The 19,732-nt window shown below is 40.6% G+C and overlaps 1 protein-coding gene across 5 annotated transcripts; it reads right to left on the bottom strand.

The window, feature by feature from the left end:
- Window positions 1–2,274: 2,274 nt before the first annotated feature.
- LOC125610665 (endogenous retrovirus group K member 13-1 Env polyprotein-like) lies at window positions 2,275–9,726 on the bottom strand. 5 transcript variants are annotated; one of them, XM_048783192.1, is made up of 3 exons: window positions 9,572–9,726; window positions 4,393–4,716; window positions 2,275–3,856 (listed from the first exon to the last, which is right to left on the bottom strand). In XM_048783192.1, the coding sequence occupies exon 3, from the start codon at window positions 3,805–3,807 to the stop codon at window positions 2,701–2,703; it is 1,107 nt and encodes a 368-aa protein (XP_048639149.1). In that variant the 5' UTR covers window positions 3,808–3,856; window positions 4,393–4,716; window positions 9,572–9,726; the 3' UTR covers window positions 2,275–2,700. The 5 variants fall into 5 exon arrangements, with proteins under 5 accessions (XP_048639149.1, XP_048639151.1, XP_048639152.1 ...); XM_048783194.1 differs by having other exon boundaries at window positions 4,480–4,716; XM_048783195.1 differs by having other exon boundaries at window positions 4,579–4,716.
- Window positions 9,727–19,732: the final 10,006 nt, after the last annotated feature.

Here is a 19,732-nt window from a genome sequence, read left to right as displayed (position 1 = left end):
TGTTGGCATAATGAGTTCATCAACAGAGAAGCCATGGTAGTTGGAATGGAGGCTACATATGGTCCAACAGCTGATCTAGCTATTGCTTCTGCTGAAAATCCAACGTATCAGCAGCACCAACTAACAAGGAACCCTGATACAGGATCATGCTCTAAGGAAATGAACCAGCCACTTGGTGGCCACTTGACTGTATCAGATCTCTTACAAAATAGATCAACTCATATTCTATATGTGGGTTTGTGGGGCTTCAGCCAACACACACAAAAAATTGGATTCCTGGAGATCAGCAAGGGATCAAAGCTAAAGATCCTACCTCAGACAAAAGAGGAAGGGTAATTGGCACATGACCATGGGAGTCACTAAGTCTATCACATTCTTCATCACCCAGAACCTACCAGACCATTAGAATAGCAAACAGCCTCTCTAAGAGCAGCCAAGATCTCATTTTAGAGTTAACACCCATGAGGATAAGCTACCACCCTTCTAGGCAACCTAAGTCAAGGTCCAAGTGTCTGGAAATTAAGGAATAGAAGTAGATGAGGTTCCACTTTCCATCACTCTCAGCAAACCTCCTAGGGATTTACCCTTTCCTTCCCTATAGTGTATTAACTCTGCAGGTCTAGAAGGGGACACTTCCATCCAGGGACACAGTGAAGATCCCATTGAATCAGCTATGGCCATTGCTGGGGCACTTCTGGTTCCACGTGTCAACAGAAGAGCAGGCATATGACCATGGGAGTCACTAAGTCTATCAAAAAAAATGAGACACAGGGGGGTGTGGTGCAGCATGCCTGTACTCCCAGCGGCTTGGGAGGGTGAGGCAGGAGGATTGCGAGTTCAAAGCAGCCTCAGCAAAAATGAGGCGCTAAGCAACTCGATAAAACCCTGTCTCTAAACAAAATACCTAATAGGGCTGGGGATTAGCTCCCCAATGTTTGGGTGTCCCTGAGTTCAATCCCCCAGTAGCCCCCTGCCAATGAAACACAGGAATAATTAGAGCTGATGCCACTCAATGGTTGCAGAATGGATATTTTGGTGCCCAGGAGATTCTAGACTTCTTGGTGTTCTTGTGCCTAATTTCAATGGCAAATGGACAAGGACAGCAGCCACAGCCTCTGAAAGACAAGATTAATTGGAGTTTGGATACCTTAGGATATCTAAATGTCCAGTACCTTTGACTCATCTAAGTGTCCAGTACCTTACACAAGCACAGTATCCAAAACAGTTTCCCTTTAAGGGACTGGGAATTTGAGCGGGTTAACAACAGTTTATATTATTTGTTTCTTTGGCAGAAGTTATATTGTAACCCCAGAAGTTATTCTCCAGTCTTTTGTTTTTGGTAGATATAAACTGACAACTGGTGGTTGCACACCTTACCTCATCATTAACTTCATCACTACTGTTATGCCTTCAAGCTCCCCACTCCTAGTCTAAAGAGCTGAATTTCCTTACCCTGAAGTTAGGAATTTCCACTAAAGTGCCCGATGCCTTTGGCACTTTTCTGTCTTTTTCATTTTTCCCTGAGCTGGCGGGGTTATTTGGTTCTTTCCATATGCTTTTTCTGAGTGGTCATGTTTATTCCGATGTTCCAACTATAAATCTTCCAAAACTTTTCCATGGCCAATATTTTTAAAATCATGAATCTGATAGACTGAGTGATATATTGTTTAATTTTTCACTTTGTGTTACTATTGAAGTTGAAGAAAATAGTGTCAAAATAGGTCTTTATGAAATGGAGAAAACCATTAGGAGATTTTATCTGAGATTTCCTTTCAGGGAGAGAACTGTCTTCTTCAGTGTCACTCGGGTGAATTGGGCTGGCACGAACGAATCACACGGACACAGAAAATACCTTTCTCAGAGTGTTTTAGTATGGCTCCTGGGCCTCAGGGTAAGCTGCCACAAGGGAGCAAGAGAAAAACATGGGAGACGGAGGGGAGAGAAAGAGAGAGAGAGAGAGAGAGAGAGAGAGAGAGAGGAGGGAGGTGAGAAAATGCCCAAACCTTGGTTTTTATTGAGGAGAGTGGTTGGATGGAACATTCCAATCAAAACAGGTCAGAGGGTAGTATTACAGGGGGGCAGCTCACTCCCATTGGGTAGCACCCACTCCCAGAGCTTCACTCCCTGCCAAGTGGAGGTGAGATCCACCTGCTTTCCCACACAGCGGGGGCCAGTCTCAGGCATCCAGCACTCAAGGCCAAGGGTGCTCAGTGTGAACGTCTAGAGCGTTCGGGTCCCTGGGTAAGGGTCGCGAAATAACCAGGACACAGGGGATGCAGAGCCAAGGCAGCAATTGCTACTGCATGCTGAGGTTTATTTGCAAGTTCCTTTTATACACTTCTTCTAACAAAGCAAGCACTTCTTTAATATCACGTTGCCCACATTGCCCAAATATCATGCCTCAGCGGATACACAGAGCTAGATTCAGATTGTTCCTGTTTGTTTGATAAGTACCCTCCTAAAGTTCTTTGTAGACATTATCTAGTCCCCTGAGGATGCATTTGTTTCTTTAGAATGTACTGTTCCCAGGATAAGTATGCAGGAAGCTTCTTCCTCTTGGCCAAACCATGCAGAACTTGTGCCTTGCGATAAGGGGAAGAGAACGTTTCCTCCTCCTAGCTGAGGTTTGCCTCAGCTGACCTAAATCACAGCCACAGCTCTTGCAAAAAGTCAGGCCTGAGGGAGCTAAACTCTGCACACTTAAACCCCAACAATTTCTTCTTTTTTCTTTTGTTTTTCTAAAACAGCTTTCCACAAAGTTAATATAGAGTTTTGAGATGGTCTTATGCACATGCAATATATAATTATAAACAGGATAATAACTAAGCATAACACTATTCCCATTCCTCCAGCCGTATGGGTAAGACTTTGAGCAATTCCTTTGGGATTTAATCCTTCTAACTGTTTTAAAAATAATTCAGCTATTTGTGCAGCATCATCATGTTGAAACCCTTTTCCAAAAATTTCAAATATATCTTTTTGTAAAGAATCGATCATTAATTGAGCTGTTTCATTACCATCGAGATAATTTTGTATGATACTCCATTCGTGTAAGCTTTGATTATATTGTATATTAGTTATACAGAAAGAAGTTGAATTCCAGTCACATTTTAATCTAATTTTTTGTTCTAAGGTGAGTATCTTTTTTCCTAACCAATTAACTGTCTGTCTTAAAATATCTATTTGAGTTTGAAGTCTAGAATCAATTTGAGTCTGGGATAGCCATAACTCATGCGAATCTTTATGCCATTCCTCAACAAAATGTTTTGTTTGTAAAGAAGTATGTAAAGCTATCCCTGAAACTGTAGCAACTGTAGTCACTGCAATAAGACTTAGAATTACAGCAACAACAACTCCTACAAACCGTTTAGTACGTTTTAACAATTGTCTAAAAAATTCCAGAACCAAAGTATTTACAGGATCTTGGGACCATGTTCTTTGTAAATTTACAGGAAGCCAAATGTGAGAGCGCTGTTGTAACAGCATAATGGAATAACCAGGAGGAATAGAAACAGATGTATTAATACAGGTATACAATTTACAATTAAAGCATAAAATTCCCTCATCAAAAGTAACATTTCCAATTAAGAACAGGTATGGCATGGGCACACATGTGGTTATATTATATTCTTTAAATACAGTAAAATTATAAGAAGCAGCAGATTGACTAGTCCCAGAAAAAGAGCCATTAGATAAAGTTACAGGTTTAGTTGCAGCAGCAATTTTCCATAAATGTGTTTGTAAATGATGAGGGTACTGCACTGAAGCCAAGCGTGGATCAGCAATTCCGCCATCACCCCAGGCCATCAATTTGTCGTTCCGAATGGTTTCATTCCATCTCTCTTTCGGCGGGATTCTGTATGTAGAAGATAAATCACAAGCAGTAATATTCCATTCTGAACAATCTTTTAAGAACATCCCGTAAGGACCCCACATGATAATATTCTGAAATATCTTCCCAAATTTGCCTAAACATTCCTGCCATATGAAAGGGGAGTATCTCAAGTCCTGATAAGTAAAATCGGGGCACTCGGGGAACATAGGGTATTTTTGTTCAGTTATATTATCCCAGGTCATATTGACGGACCATGCAGATAACCGTTGTAAACGTGTTCGAGAACTATTACTCCAATTTCCAACTAGTATCCAATGTTGCCAATCTAATTGTAAGCAAGGAGGAACGCCCAAGCATATAGGTTTACTGTTATTATTCTTATAAGTAAAATTAAATGGTGTTCCATCATTAATATTCATATATGTTAAATTGTTCCAAGGGGGAGATAAAAGAGCAGGAGAAGTATATAAGGTAATATCCATGTCATCCCAAGTAACAGGTTCCAGCAAAGGTGGATTGGGAATATAGGCCCAATAGTGAGTATTATTATTTTGTACCTCAGAAGTGGAAGACACTGTTAATAATGCACACATAGCCAGAAATAAATTTTCTGGGGTGCAATTTTTCCCTGTTCGTTGCAGCACCTTCTGCTTTTCCCCACTCAGCTTTTTAATTTGACCCCACGTAGGTAAGGGAGAAAAATTAGGATGTCGACGACGTCGGGCCCCAAGATGAAGACGCGCCATTGCTGCCACCGGAACATCAAGCTCAGGATCTTGATTCCTTGGCTGGGGTAATGGATAGGGTGCCCCCCTTGGTGCCATTCTGATTGTGACGGGTCTGGATCCACCGCCCTGGGAGCCACTGCCGGTGTCCATTTTCTGTTGAAACATAAGTATAGCCCTTTCCTCTATAAAGTAAAATCCCTGGCTGCCATTCAGCATCTGCCGCAATTTTTATCCAAATTGGTTCATGAACTGTTTCTAAGGTTTTTTGCTCAAAATGTCGTTCTGCTCTTGTCAATATTTCTCCTTGTGGAAGATTAAGAAAATTTAAAATAAATAAGGCTTGATGTAACAATGCTTTAGGTTGATTTTGTAAATGTCTAAACAAGTGCATATTTAAATCTGTCATTTTCCTCCTTTTTAATTTTTTAATTTGTGTTTTAAGCGTAGCATGTACACGTTCTACTAAAGCTTGTCCTTGTGGATTATATTCTATTCCAGTTAGATGAACAATATCATATAATTTGCAAAAATCTTTAAAATTTTTACTAGTATAAGCCGGACCATTATCAGTTTTAATCATAGCGGGAATTCCCATAATAGCAAATGTTTCCACTAAGTGTTGAATAACATGATGGGTGGTTTTTCCAATTTGAGCCGTAGCCCACAAAAATTTAGAGTATGTGTCAATAGTAACATGAACACAAGAATAACGTCCAAACAAGGGAACATGTGTAACATCCATTTGCCATAATTCATTAGGTTGAATCCCTCTAGGATTTACTCCGGAAGGTACAATCCTAAGATGTAAAGGTCGACAAACTGGGCAATTTTTAATAATTTGTTTTGCTTGTTTATATGGAATCTTATATTTAATGTGTAAATGTCCGGCATTAGAATGAAACAGATTATGTTCTTCTTGAGGAGTTTTGAACATCACTAATTTGTCTACCTGAGCATTACCATATGTCAAAAATCCTGGTAATTTAGAGTGTGATCTAATATGATCTATAAATATGCGAGCATTACGAGCTTGTAAAAGTTTTTGTAAAGTAAGAAAAAGATTTTGTAGAGTAGGTTTATTAGAATAGGCTACTGCAGTAAATATATTTTTAACTACTCCCATCGTGTATGCAGAGTCAGTAAGAATGTTAATGTCTTGACTATCAAAATCATTTAAAACTTGAATGACTGCAAATAATTCATTTTGTTGAACAGATTGATAGTTTGTTATTTGAACCCAATATTGATTCTCTGTCCAATAAGCACTTTTAGTTTTTGATCCATCAGTAAACACAGTAACAACATTGTCTAAAGGATATTCACTAATAATATTATTGATTACAAATTGTTGACGTTTTAACATGTCCCATAATTTGCCCTTGGGGAAATGATAGGAAATACTTCCGGTATATTCAGCCAACGCTATTTGTAGCATTTCAGTCATTTGTACCAAGTAAGTCCATTGGTCTTTAGGTAATGGGGTAATTATGTGAGAAATGTCATTGCCCGTCAAAGTTATACTTCTCTGTCTTCCTTGTTCAATTAATAATGCGATCTGGTCAGCATATGGCATAATATTTTTGGAGAATCTATGTTTTGTATAAATCCATTCTAAAGGAAGCTCATGCTGTCCCAGAACTGCAGTAGGATATTGAAATGTATTTAAGATATAAAGAGAAATAGGGGCTTGTAGATCTATTCTCTGAAGGAATGCATTTTTAATGCGTTGTTCTACAAAGGTCAATTCATCAGAGGCTTCTTTAGTAATTATACGAGAGCTATTAAGTGCAGAATCTCCTTGTAACAATGAAAACAGATGACTTAATTGATAAGTAGGTATCCCCAAAGAAGGTCGTAACCAATTAATATCCCCTAATAATTTTTGAAAATCATTAAGTGTTTTTAAATTATCTCTCCTGATTGATAATTTTTGAGGAATTATCTTTTGTCTAGTAACTGTATATCCCAAGTAATTGATGACATCCTCCTTCTGTATCTTTTCAGGGGCAATTATTAACCCATAAGGTTGAAAATAAATTGGCAATTTTTGTAATAAGTCATCAAGTTCCCGTGTATCAGGTCCTGAAAAGAGAATATCATCCATATAATGAGAAATATATAACTGAGGCCAATTTTTACGGATAGGTTTTAATGCTGCATTGACATAAATTTGACACATCGTAGGGGAATTCATCATTCCTTGGGGTAATACTTTCCATTGATACCTAAAATGAGGTCCTTTATGATTAATTTGCGGTAAAGAAAAAGCAAAACGCTTACGATCAACAGGATGAACAGGAATGGTAAAGAAACAATCCTGTAAATCAATAACTACAATATGCCAATCTTTTGGTAACATAGTGGGAGAGGGGATTCCAGGTTGTAAAGCCCCCATGGGGTACATGGAATTATTTACTTCCCTTAAATCAGTTAATAATCTCCATTTACTAGACTTCTTTCTTATGACAAATATAGGTGAGTTCCATGGGGATGTAGAAAATTCGATATGACCTTGTTGCAATTGTTCCTTGACCAACAGGTGAGCAGCATCTAACTTTTCTTTTGTTAAGGGCCATTGTTCAATCCATAAAGGGTCCTCGGATTTCCACATAATTCTCAGTGGCTCCATCTAGAATTGGTTAAAATTGAATATAAGCTCCCCATTGTTCTAAAATATCCCTTCCGATTATATTAAGAGGAACTTCTAGAATGTAGGGTTTTAATACAGCTATTTGTCCATCCTCTGATTGAATAGTTATATGGTTTAAAGCTTGGCCAATACTTTGGACGGGAGCCGAGCTAACTCCCTTAATGTGACAGGGTATAATTTGATACTGAAAATTAGACGGCCAATCTTGAGTTTTTATTATAGTAATATCAGATCCTGTATCAATTAAAGCACTAATCATTTTAGTCCCTAGCTTTACTTTTATCAGGGGTTGCATTTTAGTAATTTGTGTGGCCCAAAAAACACTTTGTGTGTCAGTACTGCCAAATCCGCCCTGCCTCTGATTAGAGGAATCCCCTATAGGGAGATAAGGTAATAAGAGAAGTTGGGCAATTCTTTCTCCTTTGGAAAAATGAACATCAGCAAGAGAAGACATTAAAATCTGAATTTCTCCTTCATAGTCTGCATCAATAATGCCTAAATGGACAGTAATACCTTTAGCATTAAGGCTGGAGCGTCCTGTGAGCAAAGCGAAAGTCCCTGGAGGTAGTGGCCCAAATATTCCTGTAGGTATTCTTTTAGGCATAGCACCACCCTGGAGATCAAAATCACTTAAGGCTGGGATGTCCACGGCGGCACTATGTTGGGTTGCGGGTTGTAGGGAAAAGATTGTAGGTTGCCCCCGTTTATTTGTCCAGGGCCTGGGGTCCGGCCCGATGGACCGTTTCCCTGAACTGCAAGAGTGGCTGCATTTTTCGTTCTACATTCTCGAGCCCAATGTTTACCCTTTTTGCATTTAGGACATATTCCGGGTCCCCTAGTTTCCTTTTCATTCTTTCGCTTACAATTTTTCCTCAGATGTCCAGTCTGACCACACCCAAAACACTTCATGTTAGCCAAATTTAGATTAGTATTCTGCAAAGTATGCCATGTAGAGGCCATGGTTTCAGCAAATAATTGCATCTTTTTCGATTCTGATGTTATATCTTTGCATACCTTTAAGTATGTGTGAATATCTCCTGTATCTTTAATCGGTAAAATGGCTCATCTACAATCTTCATTAGCATTTTCATAAGCCAGCAAACATAGTAATTGTTGCCTGGCAGCCTCTCCTACCACGGTTCGTTCAATTGTCAATTTTAATCTAGACAAAAATTCTACATAAGGTTCATTGGGTTTTTGTGAAACTTTTGTCCATGAGCCATAATGTTCTCCAGTAGGTCTAATTTTGTCCCAAGCTTCTAAAGCTATTTCCTTCAATTGCTCATGAATCTCAGGAGGAATATTAATTTGCTGTTGAATGTCATCATACATACCAGTGCCAGATAACATAGGGTATCCTATGGCACTAATAACAGGGTTTTCTCTAGCCTTAGTGGCACATCCTTCTAAAAACCATATGTGCCATTGAAGATATTCAGGTTCCTGTAAAAGAGCACGGCCTATAATCTTCCAATCCTCAGGAGCAAAATTATTGTAATAAGTAGCAAAAGCATTAAGCAATGCTTTTACATAATGGGATTGAGGTCCATACATTGTCATTGCCTTTTTTAATCTGCTAATATGATCAATATCAATCCCCTCATACCGAGGTGGCTGTGCCATTCCATTAGCTGGATCAGGCCTGATTATAGGAAAAGCAAAGAAGGGAGTTTCATCCTCATCGTCAGAAGGTTCTGAGTCCATTTCCTGGACAGCCTTTAAAGAAGCTGCCAAAAAAGGATTGGTGGCCGGAGGGGCAGAGGGCCTGGTTCCTGATAAAGGCTTAGGGTCTATTTTAGCTTCTAATTTATTAAGACATCCCAGAACCTCCTCCATAACAAGTTTGAATTGCTCCGAAATGGAGCGATCATCAATCATCGTTTTTACTTTCGTTTTCTTTTCCGTAGCAGTACCAATTAAATCATCAGAATTTTGTGAAGAATTATGAGTCAATTGTTGCATATCTTTTATTACCTCTTCTTTTTCACTAACATCCAGAGGGAGATCTAAAATAGAGGGAGCTAACTCCTTTTGTAAGTTGCCAATTAATCTTTCTTCCTCCATAGCTTTAAACATTGTATATAAAATAGACCAGATAGACCAAAACCGAATTGGAATTTTTTCACCTTGCCTCATGGCCTTTTCAACATTGTGATGGACCCGTTTCCAATTATCTACATCCATAGATCCTTCCTCCGGGAATTAGGGATTCCATTCCCTGACCACCTTAAGATACATCTCTATATCAGAATGAGAAATACTAATACCATAGACAGCAAGTGAATGCCTAAGAATACGTAAAAAAGGAGAAGATGAAGATTGTCTTATCACCCTGTAATATAAAGAAAAATAACTTACCCTTCCTGACAATCCAGCAGGGTCCCTGTTCGGGCGCCAATTGTGAATGTCTAGAGCGTTCGGGTCCCTGGGTAAGGGTCGCGAAATAACCAGGACACAGGGGATGCAGAGCCAAGGCAGCAATTGCTACTACATGCTGAGGTTTATTTGCAAGTTCCTTTTATACACTTCTTCTAACAAAGCAAGCACTTCTTTAATATCATGTTGCCCACATTGCCCAAATATCATGCCTCAGCGGATACACAGAGCTAGATTCAGATTGTTCCTGTTTGTTTGATAAGTACCCTCCTAAAGTTCTTTGTAGACATTATCTAGTCCCCTGAGGATGCATTTGTTTCTTTAGAATGTACTGTTCCCAGGATAAGTATGCAGGAAGCTTCTTCCTCTTGGCCAAACCATGCAGAACTTGTGCCTTGCGATAAGGGGAAGAGAACGTTTCCTCCTCCTAGCTGAGGTTTGCCTCAGCTGACCTAAATCACAGCCACAGCTCTTGCAAAAAGTCAGGCCTGAGGGAGCTAAACTCTGCACACTTAAACCCCAACAGCTCAGCTCCCTTGTGGCAGCTCCTGAGGAGATCTAGTCCATGACAGGTCTGAACACATGTTCTCTGACACTGGGGGACTAGACGACCGGCCCCCTCTTCAAATCTGGGAAGACTCAGTGCCCCTGGAACGGAGCAGAGCCTGCAGTTGGAATAGCAGTGCGCTCCCTTGAAGGGCAGCACACAGCCAGGAGGTCTCAGAAATGGCAGCAGGAATGTCAGCTGCACTGACCAAGGGTCCTGTGAAGGAGAATGGCTGCCAGGGGAGATTATGGGATGTACTACTGGTCAAAGGAGCCGGCTTATAGCACGGGGGTGGTCGTCAGGGCTGCCTTTCAGGGGATCCGTGTGAGACAGGGTCAGCTTTCAACAGCTGCCAAGTCCAGCACAAAGCCATCTTGCAGTAGCGTCAACTCAGCAGGAACACTTTTGCTTCTTTTGCTCCTTCCCTCTCTTGTGGTCACTCCATCCCAGAGAGGCCAGATGCTGCTGTTAGGAATCTGAGAGGACAGTGATGGGGACAAGAGAAAAAGACACTCCCCAGAAGCCTGCAGTTTGCCTGCAGTGACCTTAGCCCGAGCAGCAGGGAAACGACATCATGACGACGAGTGTGGAGACATTGATACCTTATTACAGAGGACATGCTAATTTCAAGTCACGATTACCTATGTGACCTAAAGGAACCCCTGGCGTATGAAGATATTTTATTAAATGATCTGATGTCTATGAGGCCACTGTGTACAGACAAAAGCAGAAATGGGGGGTGTATTTATTTTCCCTTCTCTTCCTCCTGGCATAACATTTGATCTTACTTCCTTGGCCTGCAGCCCCCCCTCACTCAAAGGCTTTTGAGCTTTGGACCAGTGGGTTCACCATGATCCCCCAGCAGTATCCCCCAGCCTCGTCTGCTCCCAGCTTGGACAATGTCCACCAGAACCACTTTAGTGGTGGTGGGGGTGGGGGGATGAACTTAAAGTGGAGAATATGTTAATTAACGCTCATCTGCCCTTATGTAAGGCTGTATAAATATGTCTCAGTGTTTTGATTGGTCTAGATGTTGTCTATAGATTAAAATGTATAAAACTAATCACCTCATAATCCATTATTAAATATCATGAATTCTGCTCATTTCATAATCAAATATTTGTAAAGTATAATTTCTTGATTTGTACCTTCAAGGGGAACTAGTATAAAAGCCTTCTTATTTAAAATCATGATTGGGCTGGGTGCAAGAATGTAATCCTAGTGGCTCAACAGGCTGATGCAGGAGGATCCAAAGTTCAAAGCCAGTCTCAGCAACCAGTGTCTCTAAATACAACACAAAAATAGGGTTGGGTATGTGGCTCAGTGGTTGAGTGCCCCTGAGTTCAATCTCTGGACCCCAAGACAAAACAGAATAAAGAACATGATTCAGTCCTGGCCATGTCCCATGTGGGTGGTGGACATGGGATTCCTCTGTGTGCAGTAGACTGGGAGTGAAAAGACCACATGACACCAAAGTAATTTTTTTGTAAACCAGGGCTAGGACGGCTCTTTGACCTTATGGCTGAGCTTCCACACTGGGAAGAGAGAGAGAGAGAGTGATCCCTCAGTTTGTTTTATTTTTCTATGGAGCATACAAAAAGTTTTTTTCCATAGAATATTCTTCACCAAATAAGGCAGGGAGTTGGCTGTCCAATCTCACTAGGTTATGCCCAAGTCTGGAGCTATGAGAAAGCAGACTACCTAGTCCAGTTAAAGCACTGATCACCTGGGTCCTGCAGAGTGCAAGGAGCCAAAGTGCAATGCCAGACCAAAACCTTCTTGGCTCAAGGCCCAGTGAAGATGCCATCTATAATAGCTCAGGGAGGCCCCCACAATTGCTATTGGGTGTGTAGCTCAGCGGTAGAGTGCCTGCTTAGCAAGTGCAAGGTCCTGGGTTGAATCCCCAGCTCCAACCTCAAATCAACAACAAAGTAAAAGAAAAGAAACCAAAACACAATCTAAGAATCAACAGGATAGGTGCCTAACTTTAGTCTTTTCTATGCAAGATCCTCATATTTTCCCACCAAATCCAATCCTTTCAGGATTTCAGCATTTGATTAACAAGGTCCAGAGACATATTAATCTAGCTGTTCCATCAGATTAATGCATAACTAGGATACAATGAAAAATCCTCTTAAAGCAATTACTGTCTAATCCACACCACCCCAGACTGTTTCTGTCAGGGAAAGTCTGTTTGGTAAACACAAGAGAAAACATGGCTATTAGAGGTATTTGCTCCTCTTTATTTGAAGCGATCAGTAAATGAATTATCTTTCTCACACAGATAGTGGCAATTTGGAGAAATCTCAGAACATATGGGCATTTCAAATCAATGATGCCACATGAATTTTGGTTCAAAGAAGGGACTTGGCTCAGGTTGACTGTGGTGGCAGCAGTACTGGGGCTCTAATTTGCATATGGTGGTCTAATTTGATTTACAAGCTAGACTGAGAATTTTTTTTTAAATCACGCTATTTTATGCCTAAAGGTGATCTGCTGCTGAGGGATTTCCCCTTTAAAATATTGCCCATGTGTGAAAGGAAGTGTGCCCCCTTGTAAAACCTATTAAGAAACTGTGGGCCAATTGCAAAACTGTGCAATAAATCATTTCTACAGACATATCTAAAGGGAACAGAAAGGCAAAGTATGTGCCTAAATAAACAGTTTAAAGTCAAGGATCCTGATTACTGGGTATGGGACCACCTTACTGACCACACTCACTTCTGAAGAGTGGACAAGCTCGTGGCTGGACCCTCAGGCACTGAAAATCTGTTCTTCTAATTTTTTTTAAAAAAGGCTTTATTTGGGGGGGGCAGGGTTGTGGCTCAGTGGTAGAGCGCTTGCCTAGCATGAGTGAGGCACTGGATCCAATCGCCAGCACCACATAAAAATAGAAATAAATTTTAAAAAGTCTTTATTTTTTTAAAATATTTTTAAGAGCACAGCAAGAGATCTCCCTCTGAACAAAACCCTAAGAGTGCACTCTCTCCTTGGTGGCTACAGGTACAAGGAGCACAGGCACAGCAGAGGGCTGATCGGCCTTAGAGACCTGTCCTCATCCTCTCTACCTGGACTCCTGCATCAGGTGGCTGTAGGTCCCCGGCTCAGTGCTGTCCTGCTAGAGCCCCCTCTCCAGCGCCCACAGGGTACCTGCCCCAGGCAGAGCTCCGACCACCTACTCCCCTGCCTAAAACTCTTCTTGGCTCCCCATTTTCTGCCAGAAAGAAGCACCCACATCCCTCAGCATCAAGTCCTCTGGTGGTTTAGCTTCTGTAGGGGTCTGTTTCCTTTACTGTGTCCCCGAGGCTGGGTTCTTCACAAAGAAAAAGAGTGTTATTTAGCTCACGGTTGTGGAGGCAAAAAGTCCAAAAAAACATGGTGATGAGATCTATGTCAACATTTTGGAGGCCAACCTGTCCATTTCCATGATGGGTAGCTTGTAAAAAAAACTTTTCTAAAAATGTTTATGCTCTTTAGCATCCACTTCTACTCCAAGAAATATATGTTATAAAACCATGCATTTGGATGTATATACACACACACAAACACTATTCATAATTTTATAAAATACCAGATATTGCAAACTCTTATTGATTGATAGGAACTCCATACTACAATGATAAAACTGTTAGCAATATGTTTTGGCCATTTTTTTCATATTTTTAGGGAAAAATTTTATTGTGGCAAAGTATATGTAGCATAGAAACTTTCCATTTTAGCCATTTTTAAGTATATGATTCATTGGCAATAATTACATTCACAATTTTGTGCAACCATCACCTCTATTTACCAAATATTTTCATCAATTTAAACAGAAAATGTAATCATTAAGCTATGGCTCTTCATTTTCTTCCTGTCCCCAGACTCTGGTAAACTCTAATCTACTTTCTGTTTCTATGAATATGCACATTCTAGATACTTTGTATGATTGGATTCATGCAATATTTGTCTTTATGCTGGCTTATGTCACTTAACATACTTTCCAAGTCCATCTATGTTGTAGTAGTATTGGCGCTTTTTTCCTTTTAAGGGCTGAATAGTATTTCATTGCATGTATATACTACATTTTATTCATCTGTTGGTGGACACTTGGTTTGCCTCCATATTTTGGCTGTTGTGCATGATGCTGCAGTGAACATTAGCATTCAAGTATCTCCATGAATTTCTGTTTTAAATTCTTCTATTTATTGCCGAGAAGTAGAATTGTTAGGTCATATAGAAATTCTACGCGGAGCATTTTGAGGAATTGCCAGTTGTTTTCCATCTTGGCTTTACTATTTCATACCCTCCAGTGATGCGAAAGGTATCAATTTCTCTACATTCTCACCACTTGCTATTTTTTTAAAAAATTATTCTAGCCATCCTAATTAGTGTGAAGTCATATTTTCTGTTAGGTTATAAAATAAAAATAAAATCATATTTAAAGGTAAGGTGTAGTGGTATATCCTACTAGAGTTTATGTACCATCAGAGATTAAATTTCTGGGTCCTTCTCTGTTGGGAGCCACTCTTGAAATACATGCCCTTTGGTCCTGAGCAAGAGACACTAAACAGTTATTGCCCCCGGAAATAATCTGGGCCTTACCTCCACTGGGATAATGAGGCTTGGCTCCAGGAATAGGGTTAACCCAGTGGGGTTGAGTTACACTCACCTGTTCCTTTGTAATCCTATCCTCTGCCCTTTTTCGGATAGAATGTTCTAAGAAACAGCATCCCCCAATAAAAGCCAACTCCAGAATGTTCTCTCTCTCTATCTCTGTCTGACTCTCATCAGTCTCTCATGACTTTCTCTTGCCCCCACCCCTTGTGGGAGCCTGAGGCCAGGAGCCAGGGAAGGCGTACTGAACCTTATAAAAATTCCATGTCTATGTGGTATTTTGTCACCCAAATTCACACGAATGACTTTGGTTCAGTTGCCGTCATTGAAACATCCTTCAGAGATGTTTCCGCCCTGGGGACCGGGAGCTTGGGACTCTGACCAGCCATGGGACTAATTCTAACTCCTGAAATGGGCCCACGACAAATCCCTGTAGGGATTCATGGGCTGCAGCAGCAAATTGCCATAGGCCTAGTGTTGGGATGAAGCCGTTTAACTCAAAGAGGATTTCAAGTATTGCCAGGTGTTATTGATACAAATTTCAAAGGAGAGACAGGGTTATAGTTCAAATGAATTGCGTTATTAGCTTTCTCCAAGGGAGAAATTAACACAATTAATATTCTTGCCTTGTCACTGTGTGAAGGGCCAGGTGAAAACCCTGAGTTCTGGGTCCCCAGACTGGGCTGATTGGGCTCAGTTGATTAGACAGGCACTCCCTCGGTTGGCTCTTAAAATCAATCATAAAAATTTCAGAGATGTGCTCGATGCTGGAGCAGACAAGTCAGTTATTTCTGGCAGGTACTGGCCAAAGAAGCAGCTTTCACCCATGGCACCTGCCAACTTAGAAGGAATTGGCCAAATTTCTCAACTTGCACAGAGTGCTCAATATCTTCAGTGGGAGGGTAAAGATGGTAATTCTGGGGTCTTTAAACCCTATTTCCTAGACACTTTGCCATAAATTTATGGGGTCGAGATTTTCTAAGCGGCTTGGGTTTGTTATTAATAACTCCAAACTCCATTGTGTCATCTCAGGGAAAGTCTGAAGGGAATTCACAGGAAGGGTATTACCTACAACCCAGTCTCCCCAGCGCAGACTAGTTAATTCACGCAGTCAGAATTTCTGGCAGGGGCACTGGCTTTCTTCCTGTCCCCTCAAAACAGCAGAAAAGATTAACTGGCTTATAGAAGAGCCCATATGGGTTTGTCAGTGGCCCTTAACAGGGGAGAAACTTAAATAGCCAATGTGTTGGTCCAGTACAAACTTCAGCCTGGCCATATAGAACCTACTTTTAGTCCACGGAATATACCCATTTTTGTAATTAAGAAAAAGTCTGGTAAATGGAGGTTACTGCAGGGTCTCAGGGCACCCAATCATGTCTTAGAACCCATGGGAGCTTTACAACCAGGGCTCCCTTCTCTTACAGCCATTCCTCTCCATTGTCATCGAATGGTGCTAGATGTAAATAATTGCTTTTTTTCACTATACCTTTATGTCCAGATGATTGTCAAAAATTGCTTTTAGTGTTCCAGCAATAAGTTTTAAAGAACCAGTTAAAAGATATTGCTGGAAGGTGCTGACCAGGTCTAAAGAGAACGTCCAGGTTCTCTGCCTCAACCTGGCATACCAATTCTCTTTGCCAAGTTGTTGGCCAGTAATTGCCTATTATCCTCCTAACTGAAATCAACTACCATAAACTTTTGAAAACCCATAGAATGATGTTTCTGAAATACTAATTTTCAAGAACAATAGCCCTGTTTCTTGGGACACAGTTCGAAAAGGTCTGTCTCAGGATAACAAAGTCCTCTAAGCCAAGATCACAGACTTGGAGTCTTCCCCATTGTCCTTGAAACCCCAAAATAACCTCAGAGTGTTCTTGTTTTATATTTACTATGAAAGTTTCCTGAACAGGCTAAGGATATTTGTGATATTTAAAGGGAACAGTAACTGGCTAAGGATATTTGTGATATTTAAAGGGAACAGTAACAAGACTACTTTAAAAAAAATTCAAGTCACACAATCACATGATTTAATAACCATTTATTCAAGGCATTCTAATGGGCTCTGCTTGATAGATTTGTTCATTTAGGTGAAAATGTAGTACAAACAGCTACGATAAGCAGGGGAAAGGCCAGCGTATAGAAAAGGAATCAGTTAACTGTTTTTTTGTCTTGTTTTTCCCTAAGTGGATAAATAGGGTAAAGTCAAGAGGTGAAACTGAGGATATTACGTGGGTATTTACATAGCAATATGAATTTGGAATCTACCAGGATAATATCACAGGGCTGTGATATTGATGCAAGAATGTACCAGTTGATCAAGGGGGCATGTTGAGATATTAGTGGCATCCTATGTAAGTATGTACATGGATTTATTTTATGATAAAAGTAGCAGTAAAAATCATGGAGCAAAGGCAGATTATTTAGTAAAAAATGGAAGGGAAGCTAGATTTCTAATGAATCTGATACATAGAGGTGGATTTCAGATAGACTAAAGTCTTCACTGTCTTTTGAAAGAATGTGACCGAAAGGTCCAGGTTTTCAAAGCTTGATCCTGCCAGGTGCTGTGGTGCACACCTGTAATCCTGGCAGCTCAGGAGGCTGAGGCAGAAGGATTTAGAGTTCAAAGCCAGCCTCAGCTACAGTAAGGTGCTAAGCAACTCAGAGAGACTCTGTCTCTGAATAAAATACAAAACAGGGCTGGGGACGTGGCTCAATGATGGAGTGCCCCTGAGTTCAATCCCTGGTAACACCATCCCCTAAAAAAACCAAAACAACAAACTTGATCCCCAAAAGGCCCTGGCACGCTGATTTGGTTGTGTGATGTGAGTGTGCTTTTCCTCTCGCTCTGCCTATGATCCCACACTGCACCTGAGATGAGTGTGACTTCCCAAGATGTCAATCAATCTGCTGACCATAAGACATCACAAAGCAAGACTCCAACTTTTGATACTCTATCTCGTGCCTTATTTGGCAAAGAACATTGCATTGAAGCTCCTCTGTGTCTCCCCCCTACACAGAGATTATGGGTGCATGCCCTCTTTCCAGCGTTGTCCAGGGTGGAGCTGACCCTTAAGTTTCCATAGTCGTCCTGCCCTGATCTTAGAAACTCATGCTCCTGTTCTGCACGGTTTCTTTGCCATTTTCTCAGTTTATTGCTGCAGCCAACTCCTTTGAACCCGGCTCATCTCACCAGCCCAGCCAGCTGGCGGGATTTGGAGACCCTGCTTGGATGTCACGGTAATTGGTGAAGTGTATATTGTTAAGCTCAGCCCTCTCTCATAGAAAAAGCTCAATTATTGTGGATTTGGGGGATTCTTATTGTGGATTTCTTCTATTTTGAAATATTATCATGAAATGTTTTTAGATCTATGTACTGGGGATAGATGTTTAGAGAGTAAGAGAAGAGAGGAACGATTTTTTATAGTGGGCCATTAATATGAGGACTTCTCTACTTCTAAAGAAGCAAATATTATTTTTCAACTTTGTTTTTTAGAAATATTCAATTTAAATTGGACCAATAGAATCTGCTGAGCTTGCTGAATGTTTATCGTATACTGAGATCATATAATCTGTGACCCGGTTGCTGCTCTGGGACAGATGTGGGACTCTTGCCTGCTGTTCCCTATGGGGGTCTGTAACTTATGTATACACCCACCGCTGGCAATCTTTTTGCCCCTTAGATAACCTTAGTCTGGCCAAACGCGGGCTGCCCTAAAGACTGATAACGCTGATGTCTGCGACTTGAGCCCACTTTTGGGTTGGAGGATTTTTAAAAATCCCACAGGAGCACTGGTGCTGCGAGGGGAAGGCACCAGGGAATGATGCTGAAGGTGGCTTGCAGACACAGGAACGCAGCTGCCACCACCCGTTGACTCCTGCCCCCAAGGAACGATTCGGCACCATAGAAGGAGCCTTGGTTGGCCCAATAATATTGGCCCTCACAGAGCTAATAAGTAACTCTTGTCAAGTTCCATGGCCAACAAAAATAATAAATCTTTTCTTATTATTAAATACTTGTACTATGTAAAACTATTGTCTAAAACTTAAGACTAATGATACTATGACTTATGCCATCCTCTTATTCAATTTTAATAAATAAAAAAGGGGGGGGGAACAGGACCCTATAAACATGCATTAAATCTTACAAAAATATTTCAAAAATTTTTCTTAGTTATGATACTAAAAGTCCTACTGTGGCTGAACATAGTTCAGCAAGTTAAATCAGATTTCAAAGGATAGAATATAAACTTGTCATCTTAGAAATGGCTGAAAACCTAGCAGAGGAATCTCCAACCACAGCTACTGCTGTGAAAGCTTCACCAGGTGCCAGGGAAGAAAAACCTATGAAGAGTCTTCTGTGGACCCATTCTCCACGTCCACCTTTAGTGTACCTTACAATGTAGACTGGAAAATCCATCCATGTGACTGGATTTATTTATGCTGGTTATAGTGGTCAGCTACCTATATGTTGGTCCCATAATGATGATTATCTGAGGGTATCTTTCAAAGAAAAGACAGCGTATGGGAACCTAAACCAGCTAATCTTGCTGCTCCTTAGAATTTAAGACTATATTTATATATCTGGAGAGTTGTCAAAATAGAAAGTTTATTGAAATAGAAATTTTCCCATACAGGACAGTTATTTACATAGAATATCCACCAATATATTATTGCCCTAATCATTCCACAATAGAATTTGGCACCTTTCCTAAATGGATGAATTGTGCAAATATCTTGCCAGTACAACATAAAGTGTCTAGAAATACTGGATATATTTTAGATTGGTCTCCTAGAATTCACAAACAACAATTACATAAGGATGCCAGGACTCCTGGAGGCTTTGTTGGTGATACTCTAACCTTCAGCAACGTGGCATCCACAAGGATGTTTGGTGCTTAATTACTGCCCCAGAATTTTTTCATTGCTGTCAGATCTATGCCTGATTTTGTAGGCAGGAGTTGTAAGGAAGGTTCCTTCTATGGCCCCTGGCCTGTGTCCAC

The sequence above is a fragment of the Marmota marmota genome, unplaced genomic scaffold (assembly GCF_001458135.2).
Source record: "Marmota marmota marmota unplaced genomic scaffold, marMar, whole genome shotgun sequence".
Taxonomy (NCBI): domain Eukaryota; kingdom Metazoa; phylum Chordata; class Mammalia; order Rodentia; family Sciuridae; genus Marmota; species Marmota marmota.
Note: the sequence above shows the minus strand (reverse complement) of the source record. Positions and strands in the feature narration are given on the sequence as shown.